Genomic DNA, 21,649 nt, shown 5'->3' with positions numbered 1-21,649 from the left:
CCCGCGCCTCAGGGCCTGTGCGATGGGAGTGTCTGAGAAGACTCTTCCAGAACTTTGACAGTGTTCCCCTGCCTCTGCTGGATTGAAGTTGTGTCTCTCTCGCCTGTACTCCTTGGTTGTCCAACGAAGTGTGACCTCTGCCACCAGCGTTTTCAGATGGGTATTTTTTTAATAGTTCCGCAGCAAGGGCCTTCTGGTACAACCCCATTTTTGTAGACCTGTCCACCTCAGGAATAAGAGATATAAAGTTCTCCTTGTAACGTGGGTCTAGAAGTGTCACCAACCAATAATGACTGTCACCCAAAATTTTGAGAACGCGAGGGTCATGGGAAAGGCAGCGTAACATAAACTCAGCCATGTGTGCCACACTGCTAACAGGCAAGACTTCTGTGTCCTCACCAAGAGGATGACTGACCATGCTCTCCTCCTCCTCTATGTCCTCTGTCCATCCACGCTGAACAGACGGTATGACAGCTGCGCAGGTAGTACCGTCTATAGCGCATGAAACTAGCTCCTGTTCTTCCTCCTCCTCTTCCTCATTGGCCCCCAATCCTTGTTGGGATGAGATGAGGCTGGGCTGTGTGTAATCACCCTGTATGGTTCCTTGCTCCATCTCATCGTGCTCCGCCTGCAATGCATCCTCTTTGATTGTGAGCAGAGAGCGTTTCAGAAGACAGAGAAGCGGGATGGTGACTCTAATTATGGCGTCATCGCCGCTCACCATTTTGGTGGAGTCCTCAAAGTTTTGGAGGATGGTACATAAGTCTGACGTCTGACATCCATGTCCACTCCTGAGGTCTTATGTGTGGAGTCTGAGCTGAATACCGACGGCCTTGTTGATGCTGGTACTCAACAACTGCCCTCTTCTGCTCACAAATCCTTCCCAACATCTGCAGTGTAGAGTTCCAACGCGTGGGGATATCACACACCAGTCTGTGAGCCGGAAGCTGCAAATGCTGCTGAAACACGGCAAGGCCGGCAGAAGCTGTAGGTGACTTTCTAAAATGGGCACAGAGGCGGCATACTTTAACAAGCAGATCTGGCATATCCGGGTAGGATTTGAGAAACCGCTGAACCACGAGGTTAAGCATATGGGCCAGGCATGATACGTGTGTGAGCTCGCCTCGCCTCAGAGCCGCCACCAGGTTCCGGCCATTGTCACACACGACCATTCCTGACTTTAGGTTCAGCGGTGTGAGCCACAGATCTGCCTGCTCTTTCAGAGCTGTCCACAACTCTTCAGCATTGTGTGGTTTGTCACCTAAGCATATTAGCTTCAGCACAACCTGTTGCCGCTTGGCCGAGGCAGTGCTGCAGTGCTTCTAGATTGTGACTGATATGGTCATTTCAGAGATGGAGGCTGAAGAGTAAGAGGAGGCTGAGGAGGATGAGGTGCAGGAGCTGTAGACCGTGGGGGCAACCCTGATTGACCTAGGGCCCGTAATCCTTGGCATTGGGAGGATGTGTTCCATTGAAAGGTCCGACTGGGTCCCGGCTTCCACTATGTTAACCCAGTGTGCCGTCAGCGAGATGTACCATCCCTGCCCACAAGCACTTGTCCACGTGTCTGTGGTTAGGTGGACTTTCCCGGTAACTGCGTTGTTGAGGGAACGGCTAATGTTTTGGGACATGTGCTTGTGTAATGTGGGGACGGCAAACCGGGAGAAATAGTGGCGGCTGGGGACCGAGTACCGAGGGACGGCCGCTGCCATCAGGTTGCGGAATGCTTCCATCTCCACGAGCCTAAAAGGCAACATTTCGAGCGCAAGCAGTCGTGAAATGTGAGAATTTAGTAGTGTGGCCTGTGGGGCGTTGGCTGCGTATTTGCGCTTGCGTTCCAAGGACTGGGGTATGGACAACTGAACGCTGCTCTGGGACAAGGACATGGACGTGCTTCCTGATGCTGCTACGACAGGTCCGGGTAGGAGGCATCTTTGCATGCACCATGGACGGGGGATTGGCTTGCATGCACAACAGTGGAAGAAGCAATGGTGCCACCCGCAGACACTGCTCCTGGACCCTGGGGTTTGGCCCACAAAGTCGGGTGCTTTGCTGCTGTGGCGCTCTGCTACGCACTGGTGCCACAGAACCCAGAAGGGTGCATGGATGGACTTCTGCACAAGAGGCCCTCACACATTCACACACCTCCACCCTACCACCTCAGACCAGCAGAGGGAGTCCGTTAGGGATATATATAGGGAGGGTGGAGTTAGTTAGTTCAGTTCCTGCTCAGACACAGAGAGGGACAGAGCTCAGAGTGAGCTGAGAGCGTGCTGACACTCAGAGAGCAGTGAAGAGGCAGCACGCTGGCTGCTGTGCTTAGGTGAGCCAAGGCCTACAGCACGTGTGAAGGCCTAGTGAGGGCCCTGAGTGTGGCCGAAGGCAAGAGGAGAAGGAAGAAGTGGCAAGGGGGCAGAGGAGCATACCAGGCTCACCCCGAGATATATACCGGACACCGGCTCCGCGCCTACAGAGACTCTTTACACCCAGTAGGGACTACCGGAACCACTGGAGGACTATAGGTCCCAGGTTTGCCAAACGCTGACTACAGTACCAGGGCAAGGAGTCACGGAGGCCCCAGCGTCCAGGGAAAGTGATCTCCAAAGAGAAGGCCCTACCACCAGGACAGCAGGTGCAAGGGAGAGAGAGACAGTAACCAAGCTAGGCCTAGTTCCAGTCAGGCCAGAAGCTTAGCGAGAAAAGCCACAGACCAGGAGGCCCTATACCCGCTCACTGGGGAGAGTCCAAAAGTGCACCCTTCGCCTGGAGTACCCTGGACCGTGCCTGCACCATCACCAGTAAAGATACTGAAGCTTACCCCCGTGTGAGTGTCCGTCTTTCCTCCGGGACCGTCCTGCCGTCTCTCCCCAGCATCCTCCATTACACTCCATGCTGCCCTGGAGCTAGCTCTACCTGTGGAGAGCCACACCATCCCTGCTGCCGTAACACCAGCTCCAGAGGACTGCTCCGCAGCGGCGGCTCCCATTAGCCGCATTCCACAGGTGGCGTCACGAACTTCACAAATCCCCTATAAAAATATCCCCTTTTTGTTGACCGCCCTGGGCCACGGACCGGGCCAGCCACCGTGATATCACCCCCAGCATCTACCGGCCCGGCACCGGGTACCCCACGGCCCAGGGGGGCGCGTCACTGCCATGTGCCTGATCATGCTGGTGGTGGTCAAGTTGGTCGTTTTGCCACTCCTGCTGATGCTGGTGACTCGCCCCCTGGGCCGTGGGGTACTCGGTAGCTTGGCCGGTCGTTGGGGCTGGAGATATCACAGTGGCAGTGACCCGCTCCGTGACCCAGGGCAGTCAATGAAAAGGGGAATGATTTAATAATGGGAATTTAAAGTTCTTTTAATGTTCGTGACGCCACCTGTGATATGCGGCTAAAGGGAGCCGCCGCTGGAGCGGTTGTTAATGCAGCAGAGTTGGTTTAGCTCTCCACAGGTAGAGTTTAGCTCCAGGGCAGTGTAGATGTTGTATGAGGTACATGTTGCTGTGCAGTATGGTGCAGGGGGATGATGGCGCAGCAATAATTCACAGAGACAGTGGGGTGCAGTCTTCAGGGTTTACTCACAGTTGTGAAGTTCCTCAGGTTAAACTTTCCGGATTATAACCGCCCACGTCGTCCTGTGCTTACTCAGGGAGGGGTTTAGCAAACCCTCAGGTACCTCCGGAGTACGTAACGGGACCCCCTTCTGTGTGTTCCTTCTGGCCGTCTCCCTGCACTTCACACCCAGTGTCCCAAGCCAGTGACCGCGGACCTTGTCGGGCGACGTCTTCTCTGTCCCCTGGGTCCTCTATGGCCACCTTTTTGGTGAGTTAGTTGTGGCTGTTGGCTGCAGCACCTGAAATGCTGCACCCTCCGGTTACCTAGTTGAACGTTGCAATTCTCGCTAGTTAGGGGCCGGTCCCCTCTGCGGCCTTATCCCTCCACGTCCTCGTAGATTCGGGCGTACGGGTGGCCTCTAGCACTTCCCGTACCTCTAGGATCCCCTCTTTCCTTCTGGAGCCTTCCTTCCTGCTCCTCTCCTCTCTTCAGTCAGTCTCACCTCCTGGGCCTCTCTCACTAGGCCCGCTCCGCCTGAGCAGAGCTCCTGCTCCCACTCACTGTCCTCCTCTGACTGGAACCCTTATAGATGGTTCCATCCCTTTTTATACACTTGCCGAAGTGCTCCCATAAACTCCTTCCTCCACTCACACCCACTACATGGTTCCCCCTCTCTTGGTTCCCCCCACTCCAGCCAGGGACAGGGCTCCGCAGAGGAGCAGCGCATCTTGCCCCTCCTGCTGGTCTGGAGTAGTGTAGTGTTGGATGCAGGTGTTTGGGTCCCGGGCAGTACTCCATCCTTACCTGAGAGTGGGATACCACACCTCTGGGTGAGATGCAGCACCTCTTTGGCGACTGAACCAGCAGGGGCGCCACACTGGCCTGGCAGGTGCAAATGGCCTTTTTGGGGTTATCGGCAGAGTCTTTAAAAAACAACCAGACTCGGGAAGACCTAACAGTTGTACTGGCAACTTCCTTCGTGTTGGTGTTACGGGGAACGGTTGCCTGCCTTCTGTCTGCGGCCACCACACTGCTTCTTCCTGCCTGTTGGGGTGCTCTGCCTCCCTCCCCATGTGTGCTGCTGTCCTCGCTCTGCATGTCCTCCTGCCAGGTTGGGTCAGTTACTATATCATCCACCACCTCGTCTTCCACTTCCGCACCCTGGTCCTCCTCTTGACTTTCTGGCAATTGTGTCTCATCATCGTCCATCTCTTGTGACACTTTCCCACCGTCACCTTCGTGTGACCGTGGCTGCTCAAATATTTGGGCATCGCTACATGCGATCTCCTCTTGCCCCGCTTCCAGTGGACCGGGCGACAGGCCCGAATCTATAAATGGAAAAGTGAACAGCTCTTCAGAGTGTCCAAGTGTGGGATCATCTGTCTCCGGGCACTCGGCATGGTGGGAGGAAGGAGGATCAGGGTGAGGAATATGCGGTCCAGACTCACGACTACTGAGACTTGACCGTGTGACAGAGTGGTGGTGGTGGCTAAGTGACTGGAAGCATTATCCGCTATCCAACCTACAACCTTTTGACACTGCTCTGGGTTCAATAGCGGTGTGCTGCGGTCCCCTAGGAATTGGGACAGGAAGGTCGGGCGAGAAGATGTGGGTGTTTGTTGTGCACAATTTCAGCTTGCCCACGGCCTTGTCCTCGGCCTCTGTATGCAGGGGTGGATTAAGAGTAGCAATGGCCCCGGGCAGTTTAGAAGGCGCGGGCCCCCCACACACACACACACACACCTTACGTATCACATGTCACATGATCCCCTGTGATAGATCATGTGATAGTTCACGTGAAATTAATTTGGCACAATATTAATATATTAATTATAATAATTTTTTTTAGGCTGTGTGCCCACTATGCATTTTTTAAGCGTTTCCGCAGAGGAAATTCCGCTGGAGAAACGCTTAAAAAAAGCTTGGTAGAAGGTCTGCCATGTTCCCCAATGATAATCCGCATGTGCTGTGCACATGCTGCAGAAATTTCCGCTGCGAATTATCATTGCTGAAAAATCCGCAGCACTACCAATTATTTTGCGGAAGTGCGGCGTTTTCGCCGCCATTGACTTGCATTGGACCGCATGGATTACGCATCACTGCATCTGTACATGCGGATTCCATGCGTTTGAATGTGCGGATGGTACCCGGGTGTGGAGGACAGGAGATTCTCCTCCGGACCCGGGTACCATAGAACCTGTAAAAAAAAGAATAAAATAAAAAATAAATATTATACTCACCTTCTGATGGCCCCCGGTGTCTTTATCCGATGCCTGTCCTGGCTTGCCGGCAGCTCGCGGTAGACTAAAGGACCTGCCGTGACGTCATTTAGTCATGTGACGGGTCACGCAACCGCTGACGTCGGCAGGCCATTAGAAGGTAAGTATATATTTATTTTTTATTTTTTACCATTCTTTTACGGTCACACTATATAAATCCATGCCGGTTGCATGGATTTATATAGTGTGACCAAGTTGTCAAGTACTTTTCCAAGTGATGCTAAAATCGCTTGGAAAGCGCTTGACAACCCGCATGCGGAAATGCATGTGAAGAACGCTTCACATCCTCATGTCCCTGGCAGGAAAAATGCATCTACAATCCGCATGTACAATCCGCATGCGTTTTTTCTGCCAGGGAGATGCAGAAACGCTCAAAAAAAATCCAGAGCATTTCTGCATCGTGGGCACATAGCCTTACATTAATTGTATAACTTAATATTGAGCACATGTAGCCATCTATACACAGCAGGAGGCCGCACGTAGCCATCTATACACAGCAGGAGGCCGCACGTAGCCATCTATACACAGCGGGAGGCCGCACGTAGCCATCTATACACAGCAGGAGGCCGCACGTAGCCATCTATACACAGCGGGAGGCCGCACGTAGCCAGCTATACACAGCGGGAGGCCGCACGTAGCCATCTATACACAGCAGGAGGCCGCACGTAGCCATCTATACACAGTGGGAGGCCGCACGTAGCCACCTATCCACAGGAGGAGGCCGCACGTAGCCATCTATACACAGGAGGAGGCCGCACGTAGCCATCTATGCACAGCAGGAGGCCGCACGTAGCCACCTATACACAGCAGGAGGCCGCACGTAGCCACCTATACACAGCAGGAGGCCACACGTAGCCATCTATACACAGCAGGAGGCCGCACATAGCCATCTATACACAGCGGGAGGCCGCACGTAGCCATCTATACACAGCAGGACGCTGCACGTAGCCATCTATATACAGCAGGGGGCCGCACGGTGCCATCTATACACAGCAGGTGGCCGCACGCAGCAATTTATATACAGCGGGAGGCCGCACGGCGCCATCTATACACAGCAGGAGGCCGCACATAGCCATCTATACACAGCAGGGGGCCGCACGGTGCCATCTATACACAGCAGGAGGCCACACGTAGCCATCTATACACAGCAGGAGGCCGCACGGTGCCATCTATACACAGCAGGAGGCCACACGGTGCCATCTATACACAGCAGGAGGCCGCACGGTGCCATCTATACACAGCAGGAGGCCGCACGTAGCCATCTATATACAGCAGGAGGCTTCACGGTGCCATTTATACACAGCAGGAGGTCGCACGGTGCCATCTATACACAGCAGGAGGCCGCACGGTGCCATCTATATACAGCAGGAGCCCGCACGTAGCCATCTATATACAGCAGGAGGCCGCACGTAGCCATCTATACACAGCAGGAGGCCGCACCCCGAGGGCTCGGTTGCTACAGAGGTATTGCATCTCATCCAGATGTGCGATATCTCACTTCCAGGTAAGGATGGAGTGTGGATCAGGACCCCGACACCTGCATGCATTACACCACATATCCGGGGGGCAGGGCGACCGGTATGCTCCAAGCAGAGCACGACAGTCCCTGTCCCTGGCTGGAGTGGGGGGAGGGAACACCAAGGAAGGGGGAACCCTGTAGTGCAGGAGCAGGGAGGAAGGAGTTCCTGGGTGAATTGAGAGGGAGGTATAAAAGGTGGGCACCATCTTAGATCAGGGTTGAGTCTGAGGAGAAGTGACCGGGAGCAGAGGCTCTGCATGAGCTCTGCTCCAGAGGCGGGCCTAGTAACTGAGGCCCTAGCCTGGAGAGCAAGAGAAAGGAAGAGGAGCGGAGAAGGCTCCAGAAACTAGGAACGAAGGGACCCCAGGGGTGTGGACCGGCTGGTAGCAACCACACTCCCGAATCTACCTGCGTGGAGGGGTCAGGCCAAAGGGGGAGACTGGTCCCCGAAACTAGTGGAGGCGGGGAACTACCCTCAGCTAGAAACCGGAGGCTGTGACATTTTATGTGGCGCAGCCCCTTGCCATGCCCGTTAGGAAGGCACCACATAGGGTCAGGGAAAAGGGGGCCAACGTTTACCCGCCAAGGCACGAGGCAGCCGGACAGAAGCTTGGTCACTGGTGGGGTATGACAGGCAAGAGGAAGGACACACAAAGGGGGTCCTGTGAAGCGCTCCAAAGTTATCTGGGAGTTGGCCGAGCCCCTTACCTGGTGAGAACAGTGCGACGTGGGACGTTATGACCAGCTGAAGTAACTTGGATAAAGAACTGTGAGTATAGATCCTGAACTGCATTACAGAGACTCTGAGTCATTACTCCCACGCACCATCACTCCCAACATCCCCACTTGCTGCCCTGAGGCTATACTCCGCCCGTGGGGAGTTATACTACACTCTGTTGCGCCCACGACACCAGCCTCAGCGGTCTGCACTGCAGCGGCGGTTCACTCTGACCGCAATCCACGGGTGGCGTAGTCGGACATTCAGAACGAATAGACTATCCCCTCTGGTTTGACCGCCCTGGGCACGGACCGGGTCTCCGCCACGAAGACTACAACCCCCAGCACTGAGGTCCGGCTCCGGGTATTCCCCTACACACACGGCCCAGGGGGCGCGTCATATGCACAGCATGAGGCTGCACGTAGCCATCTATACACAGCGGGAGACCGCACGTAGCCATCTATACACAGCAGGAGGCCGCACGTAGCCATCTATACACAGCAGGAGGCCGCACGGTGCCATCTATATACAGAGGGAGGCCGCACGTAGCCATCTATACACAGCAGGAGGCCGCATGGTGCCATCTATACACAGCGGGAGGCCACAGGTGGCCATCTATACACAGCGGGAGGCCGCACATAGCCATCTATACACAGTGGGAGGCCGCACGTAGCCATCTATACACAGCAGGAGGCCGCACGTAGCCATCTATACACAGCGGGAGGCCGCACGTAACCATCTATACACAGCAGGAGGCCGCACGTAGCCATCTATACACAGCGGGAGGCCGCACGTAGCCATCTATACACAGCGGGAGGCCGCACGGCGCCATCTATACACAGCGGGAGGCCGCACGGTGCCATCTATACACAGCGGGTGGCCGCACGTAGCCATCTATACACAGCAGGAGGCCGCATGTAGCCATCTATACACAGCGGGAGGCCGCACGGCGCCATCTATACACAGCGGGAGGCCGCACACAGTCACGCACACACACAAACATATACAGACATATACATACACGCATAAACACATTTGAAACACAAAAATTCATATAAACAGACATCACACAATATCTGCCTGCACACACTCACACACACTCACCATCCCCCGGCTCGGCTCCAGTTCTCCAGCTCCTCTCCGGTGCAGCAGTGCAGCGCGCACTGCATGACATCACACTAGCAGACACGGCCGCGCACAGGGCCGTGTCTCCTAGCTGTGATGCGGCCGGGCCAGCACAGGGAAGTTAACAGGTGCAGTGCTGGCCCGGCCGAAGAAGAAGTAGCGGCCGTGCGCCGCTGCTGGGGGAGCGGTCCGGGGGCCCCACGCCTCTGACTGCTGGTATGTGCCGGCACCGCACATATTATAATGAGGGCAATCTGGCCATGGGCGGTAACCCAGATTGCCCTCATTATAATCCGCCTATGTCTGTATGCACCATCACGTCCAGTTCCTCGTCCCTTGCCACATGCCTTGCCCATTTTAAATGGAGGACAATATGTTCCACGCTCACTACAAATGACTGAATTTGGAGCGAACGTATAGGTGATCCATGTGATGGAGAAAACACAGTTTTAACTACCTGGCCTGTAGTTAACTATTTTGAACAGCAAACCAGTGTCAAAAACTTCGCTGACACAGTGAAAAAAAATTTGAATGGAGGCCAGAAATGGCAGTATTTTCTGACAACGTATACAGTGCTGGCCAAAAGTATTGGCACCCCTGCAATTCTGTCAGATAATACTCAGTTTCTTCCTGAAAATGATTGCAATCACAAATTCTTTGGTATTATTCTCTTCATTTAATTTGCTTGCAAGGAAAAAACACAAAAGAGAATGAAGCTAAAATCAAATCATTGATCATTTCACACAAAACTCCAAAAAGGGCCGGACAAAAGTATTGGCACCCTCAGCCTAATACTTGGTTGCACAACCTTTAGCCAAAATAACTGCGAACAACCGCTTCCAGTAACCATCAATGAGTTTCTTACAATGCTCTGCTGGAATTGTAGACCATTCTTCTTTGGCAAACTGCTCCAGGTCCCTGATATTTGAAGGGTGCCTTTTCCAAACTGCCATTTTGAGATCTCTCCACAGGTGTTCTATGGGATTCAGGTCTGGACTCATTGCTGTTCACCTTAGAAGTCTCCAGTGCTTTCTCTCAAACCATTTTATAGTGCTTTTGGAAGTGTGTTTTGGGTCATTGTCCTGCTGGAAGACCCATGACCTCTGAGGGAGACCCAGCTTTCTCACACTGGGCCCTACATTATGCTGCAAAATTTGTTGGTAGTCTTCAGACTTCATAATGCCATGCACATGGTCAAGCAGTCCAGTGCCAAGGGCAGCAAAGCAACCCCAAAACATCAGGGAACCTCCGCCATGTTTGACTGTAGGGACCGTGTTCTTTTCTTTGAATGCCTCTTTTTTTTCCCTGTACACTCCATGTTGATGCTTTTTCCCAAAAAGCTCTACTTTTGTCTCATCTGACCAGAGAACATTCTTCCAAAACGTTTTACGCTTTCTCAGGTAAGTTTTGGCAAACTACAGCTTGGCTTTTTTATGTCTCGGGGTAAGAAATGGGGTCTTCCTGGGTATTCTACCATACAGTCCCTTTTCATTCAGACGCCGACGGATAGTATGGGTTGACACTGTTGCACCCTCGGACTGCAGGGCAGCTTGAACTTGTTTGGATGTTAGTCAAGGTTCTTTATCCACCATCCGCACAATCTTGCGCTGAAATCTCTCATCAATTTTTCTTTTCCGTCCACATCTAGGGAGGTTAGCCACAGTGCCATGGGCTTTACACTTCTTGATGACACTGCGCACGGAAGACACAGGAACATTCAGGTCTTTGGAGATGGACTTGTAGCCTTGAGATTGCTCATGCTTCCTCACAATTTGGTTTCTCAAGTCCTCAGACAGTTCTTTGGTCTTCTTTCTTTTCTCCATGCTCAATGTGGTACACACAAGGACACAGGACAGAGGTTGAGTCAACTTTAATCCATGTTAACTGGCTGCAAGTGTGATTTAGTTATTGCCAACACCTGTTAGGTGCCACAGGTAAGTTACAGGTGCTGTTAATTACACGAATTAGAGAAGCATCACATGATTTTTCAAAGGGTGCCAATACTTTTGTCCACCCCCTTTTTTTAGGTTTGGTGTGGAATTATATCCAATTTGGCTTTAGGACAATTCTTTTTGTATTTTTTACATTGAAGACAAATTAAATGAAGAGAATAATACCAAAGAATTTGTGATTGCAATCATTTTCAGGAAGAAACTGAGTATTATCTGACAGAATAGCAGGGGTGCCAATACTTTTGGCCAGCACTGTATGTGATCCGTGTGATGGAGAAAACACAGTTTTAAATAGCTGGATCTTTAGCGCTGTAATATGGAAAGGACCTGGCTGTATTCTGCAGTGCCAACAAGCAAATGGCGCAGAAAAACGGTGTTCTCTGGATTGCTTGTTAAGCAAATAATGAGGATTAAGATCCAAAAAAAATTATTCCTGGCCCCTGAGACCTGGGCCTTTGTATAGAAATATCTAACAGCAGCAGAAGGCAGAACTGGAATGGAGCCTCTTGTGCTATATGCACTGCAGTCTGCTATATACACTGCCTGCCTATATACACTGCCTGCCTGATATCTCTGCAGATGGATTAGTCCTCAGAAGGACTGTTTGTTGAGATGGATCTGTGTCTCTAATATAGTCTGTACACCTACACTAACTAGAAACAAGCAAATCTCTCCCTGACACAGCAGCACCTCTCCCTACTCTGATTCTGGAGTGACTGTGACGAGCATGGCGGCGCCAGGTCTGATATACACCTGATGACGCTGTGCGGCCAGCCAATCACGGTAATGCCCACAACCAACATGGCTGCGGCATTACAATGAGTGGCAGGCAATCCCTGCATGTTGATTGGCGCTCTAAAGAGCTCCAAACATGCAGGGAGGGGACCCGAGCATCCGGCCGAGCATCTCGCATGTACTCTGCGAGCTCCAAGCATCTCGAGTACCGAGTACTTGCGAGTATGCTCGCTCATCACTAGTGGAGAGGCCACAATCCAAGCTGCTGGAGGTCTAGTGTGAAGTTTCCACAATCAGTGATGGTTTGGGGAGCCATGTCATCTGCTGGTGGAGGTCCACTGTGTTTTATCAAGACCAAAGTCAGCGCCGCTGTCTACCAGGACATTTTACAGCACTTCATGCTTCCCTCTGCCGACAAGCTTTTTGGAGATGGAAATGTCATTCTCCAGCAGGACTTGGCCCCTGTCCACACGTCCAAAAGTACCAATACCTGGTTTACACACAACAGTATCACTGTGCTTGATTGGCCAGCAAACTCGTCTGACCTTAACCCCATAGAGAATCTATGGGTTAATGGCAGAGGTGAAGCTAGGGGTTTTGGTTCGGGGGGGGGGTCAATCTTCTGAGTGGGCCCCTAACTGGTAACCCTGATTTCAGCTACGGTGGAGCACCCTAATAGTGGATGTAGGAGAGCCTCAGCAGATGAAAATCTCTATACAAAGATGGATATTACTGCCCTATGGTGACCATATAGTGGTAGATACCAGTCCTGCAGAACATATAAGAGATTAGCGTACAGTTATAGACAGTGACTTACAGGCCAGATATATAATGCACCCCCATAGGCAGAGTTTATAGTATAATGCACCCCCATAGGCAGTCTATATAGTATAATAGACCCCCATAGGCAGAGTATATAGTATAGAATTTTGGATAACTAGAGGAGGAAGACATGTGAAGACTCAAACTTCAAGGTTAGATTTTAGAAAGGCAGATTTTAAGAAACTCAGAAAGAGAATAGGAGGGATCCAATGGCTGGATGTCCTTAAGGACAAAAATGTCCAGGAAGGATGGGAAATTTTTAAAAATGAGATTCTCAAAGCACAATCGTTAACAATCCCGAAAAGTAGGAAGAATGGGAAGCATTTAAGGAAACCAGGATGGATGAACCCAGAACTTAAACACATGCTAAAAAGAAAGAAAGAAATGTTTATTAAATGGAAAGAGGGAGGCATATCTAAAGAAGATTATAATGCAGTCTGCAGATCCTGCAGGGCACGTATCAGGTTAGCTAAAGCTGACAATGAATTAAGGCTTGCAAGAGATGTCAAAAGCAATAAAAAAGGATTTTGGGGGTATGTCAAAAGTAAAAGAAAAGTCAAAGATGCTATAGGATTTTTACAGGATGAAAATGGAGAAATGGTAAGAGAGGATGTTGAGAAGGCCGAACTTTTTAATTCCTATTTTGCATCTGTTTTCTCTCAGAAAGAAAATGTAACATCAACTGATCTTCACTGCCCTTTTAAAGGAATAGAGGAATTGTAGCGCCGGCGTCCCTGCCCTCTGCTAGGCAGGGACGCTGTTCCCCTCACCTCTCTGCTCCGTGCCCGGCGTCCTCCTTCCGCTCCGCTGGCAGCGCGCGCTCCTTCCCGGCCACTGTGCTTAGGGCGCGCGCGCTCTCCCTCCCTCTTAAAGGGGCCGCGCGCGCCGTCCTAAGGAGTCCCCGGCCAATGGCCGGAGGACTTCACCATATATAAGGCACCTCCTCCAAAATGGAGGTGCCCGAGCAATGTTGTTGCACTGTTCACTACTCTGCTTCAGCCCTCAGGTCCCGTTGCCAGTTACCTGCCAGATTCCTGCCAGCTTGCTTATCTGCTACCTGCCTGCTAGTCTGAGGTCCGACGGTCTGCCTTACTACTCCTGTCAGTCTGTCTAAGGACCAGCCTGTCCGCTCACCTGGGAGCGCACTTCAGCCACCTGCCTGCTTGCCTGATGTCCGACGGTCTGCCTTCCAACTCCTGTCAGTCTGTCTATGGACCAGCTTGCCTGCTCACCTGGGAGCACACATCTGCTACCTGCCTGCTAGCCTACCTGGAGGCTCCGCCGTCACGTGCTGTGACCACCTGCCTGTCCAGTGACTCCTGCCCGTTCACCTGGGAGCGCTCATCTGCTGCCTGTCTGCTAGCCTACCTGGAGGCTCTGCCGTCACGTGCTGTGACCACCCGCCTGTCCAGAGACTTCTGCCCGCTCACCTGGGAGCGCTCATCTGCCGCCTGTCTGTTGGTCTTCCTGGAGGCTCCGCCGTCACATGCTGTGACCATCCGTTTATCCAGAGACTCTCGCCTGCTCACCTGGGAGCTCACGTCTATCATCAGCCGCCACAGGTCGTACCAACCCTTTACCCAAAGACTGCCCCGGTCACTTGCCGTGACCATCTGCCCGTTCATTCAGAGACTGCCCCGGTCACTTGCCGTGACCATCTGCCCGTTCATTCAGAGACTGCCCCGGTCACTTGCCGTGACCATCTGCCCGTTCATCCAGAGACTGCCCCGGTCACTTGCCGTGACCTCCAGCCCGTTCACTCAGAGACTGTCCCTGTCACCTGCTGTGACTTCCTGCCCGTCTTCCCTGGTCGCCACCCGCTCCCTTACAAGGACCGCCCCCTTGTATAGTAGCTCAGAGGTTCCGCCTCCCAGACCCGTTACAGGAATCCAAGTTATCTGTAAACAGAAAGATTGTGAGGGAATATTTAGCTAACATAAATGAGTTCAAGTCTCCAGGTCCAGATGAATTACACCCCAGAGTACTGAAGGAGATCGTAGAAGAAATTTTAGAACCACTCTCCATAATCTTTGAAAATTCTTGGAGAACAGGAGAAGTCCCAGAAGACTGGAGAAGAGCAAATGTTGTTCCTATCTTCAAAAAGGGGAAGAAGGTGGACCCAGGGAACTATAGGCCGGTGAGTCTGACTTCTATACCAGGAAAGATCTTTGAACAAATTATTAAACAACATGTATGTAAGTACATGGATAAGAATGAAGTGATTAACCAGAGTCAGCATGGGTTTGTAACTAACAAGTCATGTCAGACTAACTTAATTTCCTTCTATGACAGAATCACTGACTGGGTGGATCAGGGAAATGCTGTAGATATAGTATATCTTGACTTCAGCAAAGCATTTGACAAAGTATCTCACACCATCCTTATTGAAAAAATGACCAAGTATGCAATGGACCAGGCAACTGTTAGGTGGATTCATAACTGGCTTAGTGATCGGACTCAAAGGGTGGTTGTAAATGGCTTCACATCCAGCTGGATGAATGTCTCAAGTGGGGTACCACAGGGCTCCGTCCTGGGACCTGTATTGTTCAACATCTTTATCAATGATTTAGATGAAGGAATTGAGGGTAAACTGATTAAATTTGCTGATGACACAAAGCTAGGAGGGATAGCTAATGCTAGAGAAGAGAGAGAGAGGATTCAAAAAGACCTAAATAAACTGGAGCAGTGGGCAGCAACCAACAGAATGGTTTTTAACAGGGAAAAATGCAAAGTACTACATCTGGGCAATAAAAATGAAAAAAGCATATACAGAATGGGAGGAAAAGAGCTAAGCAACAGTACATGTGAAAAAGACTTAGGTATACTAATAGATCATAGACTGAACATGAGTCAACAGTGTGATGCAGCAGCAAAAAAGGCAAATACAATTCTGGGATGTATTAACAGAAGCATACAGTCTAGATCACGTGAAGTCATTATCGGTCTTTACTCCTCTTTGGTCCGACCTCATCTGGAATACTGTGTACAGTTTTGGGCACCACATTTTAAAAAAGACATAGACAAACTGGAGCAAGTTCAGAGAAGAGCGACCAGAATGGTGACTGGTCTGCAAACCATGTCCTATGAGGAACGGTTGCAGGATTTGGGAATGTTTAGCTTGCAAAAAAGAAGACTGAGAGGAGACTTAATAGCTGTCTACAAATATGTCAAGGGCTGTCACATTGTAGAAGGATCATCTTTATTCTCATTTGCACAAGGAAAGACTAGAAGCAATGGGATGAAACTAAATGGGAGGAGACACAGATTAGATATTACAAAAAACTTTTTGACAGTTAAGGTGATTAATGAGTGGAACAGGCTGCCACGAGAGGTGGTGAGTTCCCCTTCAATGGACGTCTTCAAACAGAGGCTGGACAGACATCTGTCTGAGATGATCTAGTGAATCCTGCTTTGAGCAGGGGGTTGGACCAGATGACCCAGGAGGTCCCTTCCAACTCTACCATTCTATGATTCTATGAATGCACCCCCATAAGCAGAGTATATAGTATAATGCTCATCCATAGGCAGAGTATATAGTATAATGCACCCCCATAGGCAGAGTCTATAGTATAATGTACCCCCATATGAAGTCTATATAGCATTACACACCCCCATAGGCAGAGTATACAGTATAATGCACCCCATAGGCAGAGTATATAGTATAATGCACCCCCATAGGCAGTCTATATAGTATGATGCACCCCCATAGGCAGAGTATATAGTATAATGCATCCCCATAGGCAGAGTATATAGTATAATGCACCCCATAGGCAGAGTCTGTAGTATAATGCACCCCCACAGGCCTCCATATAGTGTAAAATGCACCCCCATAGGCAAAGTCTATAGTAAACTATACCCCCATTAGGCAGGGTCTATAGTATAATGCACCCCCATAGGTGGCCTATATAGTATAATGCATCCCCATAGGCAGTCTATATAGTAGGATGTACCCCCATAGGAAGAGTATATAGTATAATGCACCCCCATAGGCAGAGTATATAGTATAATGCACCCCATAGGCAGAGTATATAGTATGATGCACCCCCATAGGCAGAGTATATAGTATGATGCACCCCCAAAGGCAGAGTCTATAGTAAACTATACCCCATTAGGCAAAGTATATAGTATGATGCATTCCATATCTAGAATATATAGAATAATGCACCCCCATAGGTGGTCTATATAGTATGATGCACCCCCATAGGCAGAATATATAGTATAATGCACCCCCATATGCAGTCTATATAGTATAATGTAGCCACAAAGGCAGAGTATATAGTATGATGCACCCCCATAGGCAGAGTCTATAGTATAATGGACCCCCATAGGCTGAGTCTGTAGATTAATGCACCCCCATAGGCCTCCATATAGTGTAAAATGCACCCCCATAGGCAGAGTCTATAGTAAACTGTACCCCCATTATGCAAAGTATATAGTATGATGCATCCCATATCTAGAATATATAGAATAATGCACCCCCATAGGTGGTCTATACAGTATGATGCACCCCCATAGGCAGAATATATAGTATAATGCACCCCCATAGGCAGTCTATATAGTATAATGTAGCCCCAAAGGCAGAGTATATAGTATGATGCACCCCCATATGCAAAGTATATAGTATAATTCACCCCCATAGGCAGAGTTCATAGTTTAATGCTCCCCCATAGGCAGAGTCTATAGTATAATGCACCCCATAGGCAGAGTATATAGTATAATGCACCCCCATAGGCAGAGTATATAGCATAATACACCCCCATAGGCAGAGTATATAGTATAATGCACCCCCATGGGCAATAAATAGTATAATGCACCCCCATAGGCAGAGTACATAGTATAATGCACTCCCATAGGCAAAGCTTATAGTATAATGCACCCCCAAAGGCAGAGTATATAGTATAATGCACCCCTATAGGCAGAGTTTATAGTATGATGCACCCCCAAAGGCAGAGTCTATAGTATAATACACCCCGATAGACAGAGTCTGTAGTATAATGCACCCCCATAGGCCTCCATATAGTGTATAATGCACCCCCATAGGCAGAGTCTATAGTAAACTGTACCCCCATTAGGCAGAGTCTATAGTATGATGCACCCCCATACGTGGTCTATATAGTATAATGCACCCCCATAGGCAGTCTATATAGTAGAATGCAGCCCCATAGCAGAGTATATAGTATAATGCACCCCCATAGGCAGAGTATATAGTATGATGCACCCCCATTAGCAGAGTCAATAGTATAATACACCCCCATAGGCAGAGTATATAGTATAATGCACCCCCATAGGCAGAGTATGTAGTATGATGCACCCCCATAGGCAGAGTATATAGTATAATGCACCCCCATAGGCAAAGTATGTAGTATAATGAATCCCCAGAGGCGGAGTAAATAGTATAATGCACCCCTATAGGCAGAGTCTATAGTATAAAGCACCCCCATAGGTGGTCTATATAATATAATACATCCCCATAGGCAGTCTATATAGTATAATGCGCCCCATAGGCAAAGTCTATAGTATAATGCACCCCCATAGGCAGAGTATAAAGTATGATGCACCCCCATAGGTAGAGTATATAGTATGATGCACCCCCATAAAAATAAATAAATACAATACTCATCTCTCCTCCTAGTTCCCCATGCTGCTCCGAGCTCCCGTATATCTCAAAACAGTGCCAAGTGATGACGTCATCGCGCCCGGTCAGTGTCTGCGTCAGGGGACTGATGGGAGAGGGAGCGTTATGCTCCCTCTTTCATCATTGAACTTGGGGCGCCTGGCGGGGGGGCGATGCAGGGACATCCAGTCTCCGTGCTCTGCCCCAGAGTGTAACTATCAGCATGCTGCGCACGCCAATACAGTTGCACTAACGTAGCTCCAGGTGGGGCACGGGACCACCACCCCCTCTGCTCCCCGGTAGCTATGCTACTGGGGTATTGTCAAGAGGAAGATGACAGACACCAGACCCAACAATGCAGACGAGCTGAAGGCAACCTGGGCTTCCATAACACCTCAGCAGTGCCACAGGCTGATCGCCTCCATGCCACACCGCATTGATGCAGTAATGGATGCAAAAGGAGCCACGACCAAGTATTAAGGGAATTTAACATACATTCAGTAGGCCAACATTTCGGATTTTAAAAACATTTTTCAAGCTGTTTTTTAAAGTATTCTAATTTACTGAGATAATGACTTTTGTGTTTTCATTGGCTGTAAGCCATAATCATCAACATTAACAGAAATAAACACTTGAAATAGATCCCTCTGTGTGTAATGACTCTATATAATAGATCCCTCTGCGTGTAATGACTCTATATAATAGATCCCTCTGTGTGTAATGACTCTATATAATAGATCCCTCTGTGTGTAGTGACTCTATATAATAGATCACTCTGTGTGTAATGACTCTATATAATAGATCACTCTGTGTGTAATGACTCTATATAATAGATCACTCTGTGTGTAATGACTCTATATAATAGATCCCTCTGTGTGTAATGACTCTATATAATAGATCCCTCTGTGTGTAATGACTCTATATAATAGATCCCTCTGTGTGTAATGACTCTATATAATAGATCCCTCTGCGTGTAATGACTCTATATAGTAGATGCCTCTGCGTGTAATGACTCTATATAATAGATCCCTCTGTGTGTAATGACTCTATATAATAGATCCCTCTGTGTGTAATGACTCTATATAATAGATCCCTCTGTGTGTAATGACTCTATATAATAGATCCCTCTGAGTGTAATGACTCTATATAATAGATCCCTCTGTGTGTAATGACTCTATATAATAGATCCCTCTGTGTGTAATGACTATATATAATAGATCGCTCTGTGTGTAATGACTCTATATAATAGATCCCTCTGAGTGTAATGACTCTATATAATAGATCACTCTGTGTGTAATGACTCTATATAATAGATCCCTCTGTGTGTAGTGACTCTATATAATAGATCCCTCTGTGTGTAATGACTCTATATAATAGATCCCTCTGTGTGTAATGACTCTATATAATAGATCCCTCTGTGTGTAATGACTCTATATAATAGATCCCTCTGAGTGTAATGACTCTATATAATAGATCCCTCTGTGTGTAATGACTCTATATAATAGATCCCTCTGTGTGTAATGACTATATATAATAGATCGCTCTGTGTGTAATGACTCTATATAATAGATCCCTCTGAGTGTAATGACTCTATATAATAGATCCCTCTGTGTGTAATGACTCTATATAATAGATCCCTCTGTGTGTAATGACTCTATATAATAGATCCCTCTGTGTGTAATGACTCTATATAATAGATCACTCTGTGTGTAATGACTCTATATAATAGATCCCTCTGTGTGTAGTGACTCTATATAATAGATCCCTCTGTGTGTAATTACTCTATATAATAGATCACTCTGTGTGTAATGACTCTATATAATAGATCCCTCTGTGTGTAGTGACTCTATATAATAGATCACTCTGTGTGTAATGACTCTATATAATAGATCCCTCTGTGTGTAATGACTCTAATATAAGAGTTTCACTTTTTGCGTTGAAAAACTGAAATAAATTAACTTTTTGAGGATATTCTAATTTAGTGAGAAGCACTTGTATATATAATATGTACAACCTATTTATTTATATTTGGCAGGCACTTGCACTTTAGTTGTATCCATACATACAATTAAGTAATCAATTATGAATACAATGGATGTAATTATGTTCGGTTCTGTACATTAATTTGTGCTGATACAATTATGATCTACTCTGATTCTTGCTATATTTTGAACTCCTGTTGTGGCGCCCCCTTCTTGCATTGTTTTTAACATTCCCCTGTTCTTGCATTTTCCTGTTCACACCTGAATATTAATAAATAATTATTTTTTTTAATTTTTTTTTCATCTATCTGAACTCCTTCTCTTTTTCCTTTGCCTTCCCCTCAACTCCTATAATAAGACAATCATTAGGACTACAACCCCTCCAATCCTGATCATGCCACGTCCTGGTTGATGCTTCAATAAAGTCTCCCCTTGCACAGTTGGAGTTGACCCTATACCTGATGCACGCCAGAACAAGCAGAAGACGATGGTGAGGATGATGAAGGGCCAGCTCCACTGCTGATAACTCTCCACAGTGTAGAATCCGAGGAAAAAGAAGATGAGCGTCTCGCTGACGCTGCTACACATCTTCATGAAATACTTCACCGTGGTGTATGACTTCTGCGAGATGTTGGCCTCCACATAGCGCTTCATACTCACGGAGCACGAGATGATCCTGTGAATGAATAAGAGTATGCAGAATATCCGAACTCTGTTCTCAGATCAGGGCACAATGTGACATGCAAAAGTAGTGCTGTTGCAGAGTGTGACATGCAGAAGTAGTGCTGTTGCAGAGTGTGACATGCAGAGGTAGTGCTGTTGCAGAGTGTGACATGCAAAAGTAGTGCTGTTGCAGAGTGTGACATGCAGAAGTAGTGCTGTTGCTATAAAAGCATTCAGCAACTATTAGAAGTAACACAAGCAAATGAGACAGAAAATGTTGTGCTCCAGAAGCATCCAGCAACTAGAGGGGTTAACACAGTCACAGGAGAAGGGGAGTGTTTTAGTAGAGCCCCAGGGGGATTGTGGGGAAGTTGTTTACTGTCTGGCTGGAGCCGAAGAGAAGGGTGGTGTGTGTGTTCTGTATCTCACAGAAGTGCCCCTGCAAGTGAAAAGGATTCAAATCAGGAATGAAGCTAAGCACAGGTCAGGTAGAGTTCCTGAACTAGCAGTGCAGAGTATTGTCAAGCAGAAAGATAAGGACTGTAAGAAGTGGTGTCACATGGATCATCTCCCTCAGCAAACCCTCCCCCCTCCTTCATCTTACTGTGCTGTAAAGAATGCTGTGTTCAATAATGTGCCTTTGCATTAGAACTGTCTGTCCTGTACTACTGGGAAAACCGTGAAC

General features: G+C 48.7%; 1 protein-coding gene across 1 annotated transcript in view; it reads right to left on the bottom strand.

Moving 5' to 3' along the window:
- The window catches only part of LOC141153341 (sodium/hydrogen exchanger 2-like), an 86,880-nt gene that overhangs the window by 37,591 nt on the left and 27,640 nt on the right, over window positions 1-21,649 (bottom strand). The window contains exon 4 of the mRNA XM_073638056.1: window positions 20,760-20,977. Within this exon, the coding sequence (XP_073494157.1) occupies window positions 20,760-20,977 (218 nt within the window). The remainder of the gene's footprint in view (window positions 1-20,759; window positions 20,978-21,649) is intronic.

The sequence above is a fragment of the Phyllobates terribilis genome, unplaced genomic scaffold (assembly GCF_046119375.1).
Source record: "Phyllobates terribilis strain yellow unplaced genomic scaffold, ASM4611937v1 Scaffold_7__3_contigs__length_470593459, whole genome shotgun sequence".
Lineage (NCBI taxonomy): Eukaryota > Metazoa > Chordata > Amphibia > Anura > Dendrobatidae > Phyllobates > Phyllobates terribilis.
This window is presented reverse-complemented; position numbering and strand designations above follow the sequence as displayed.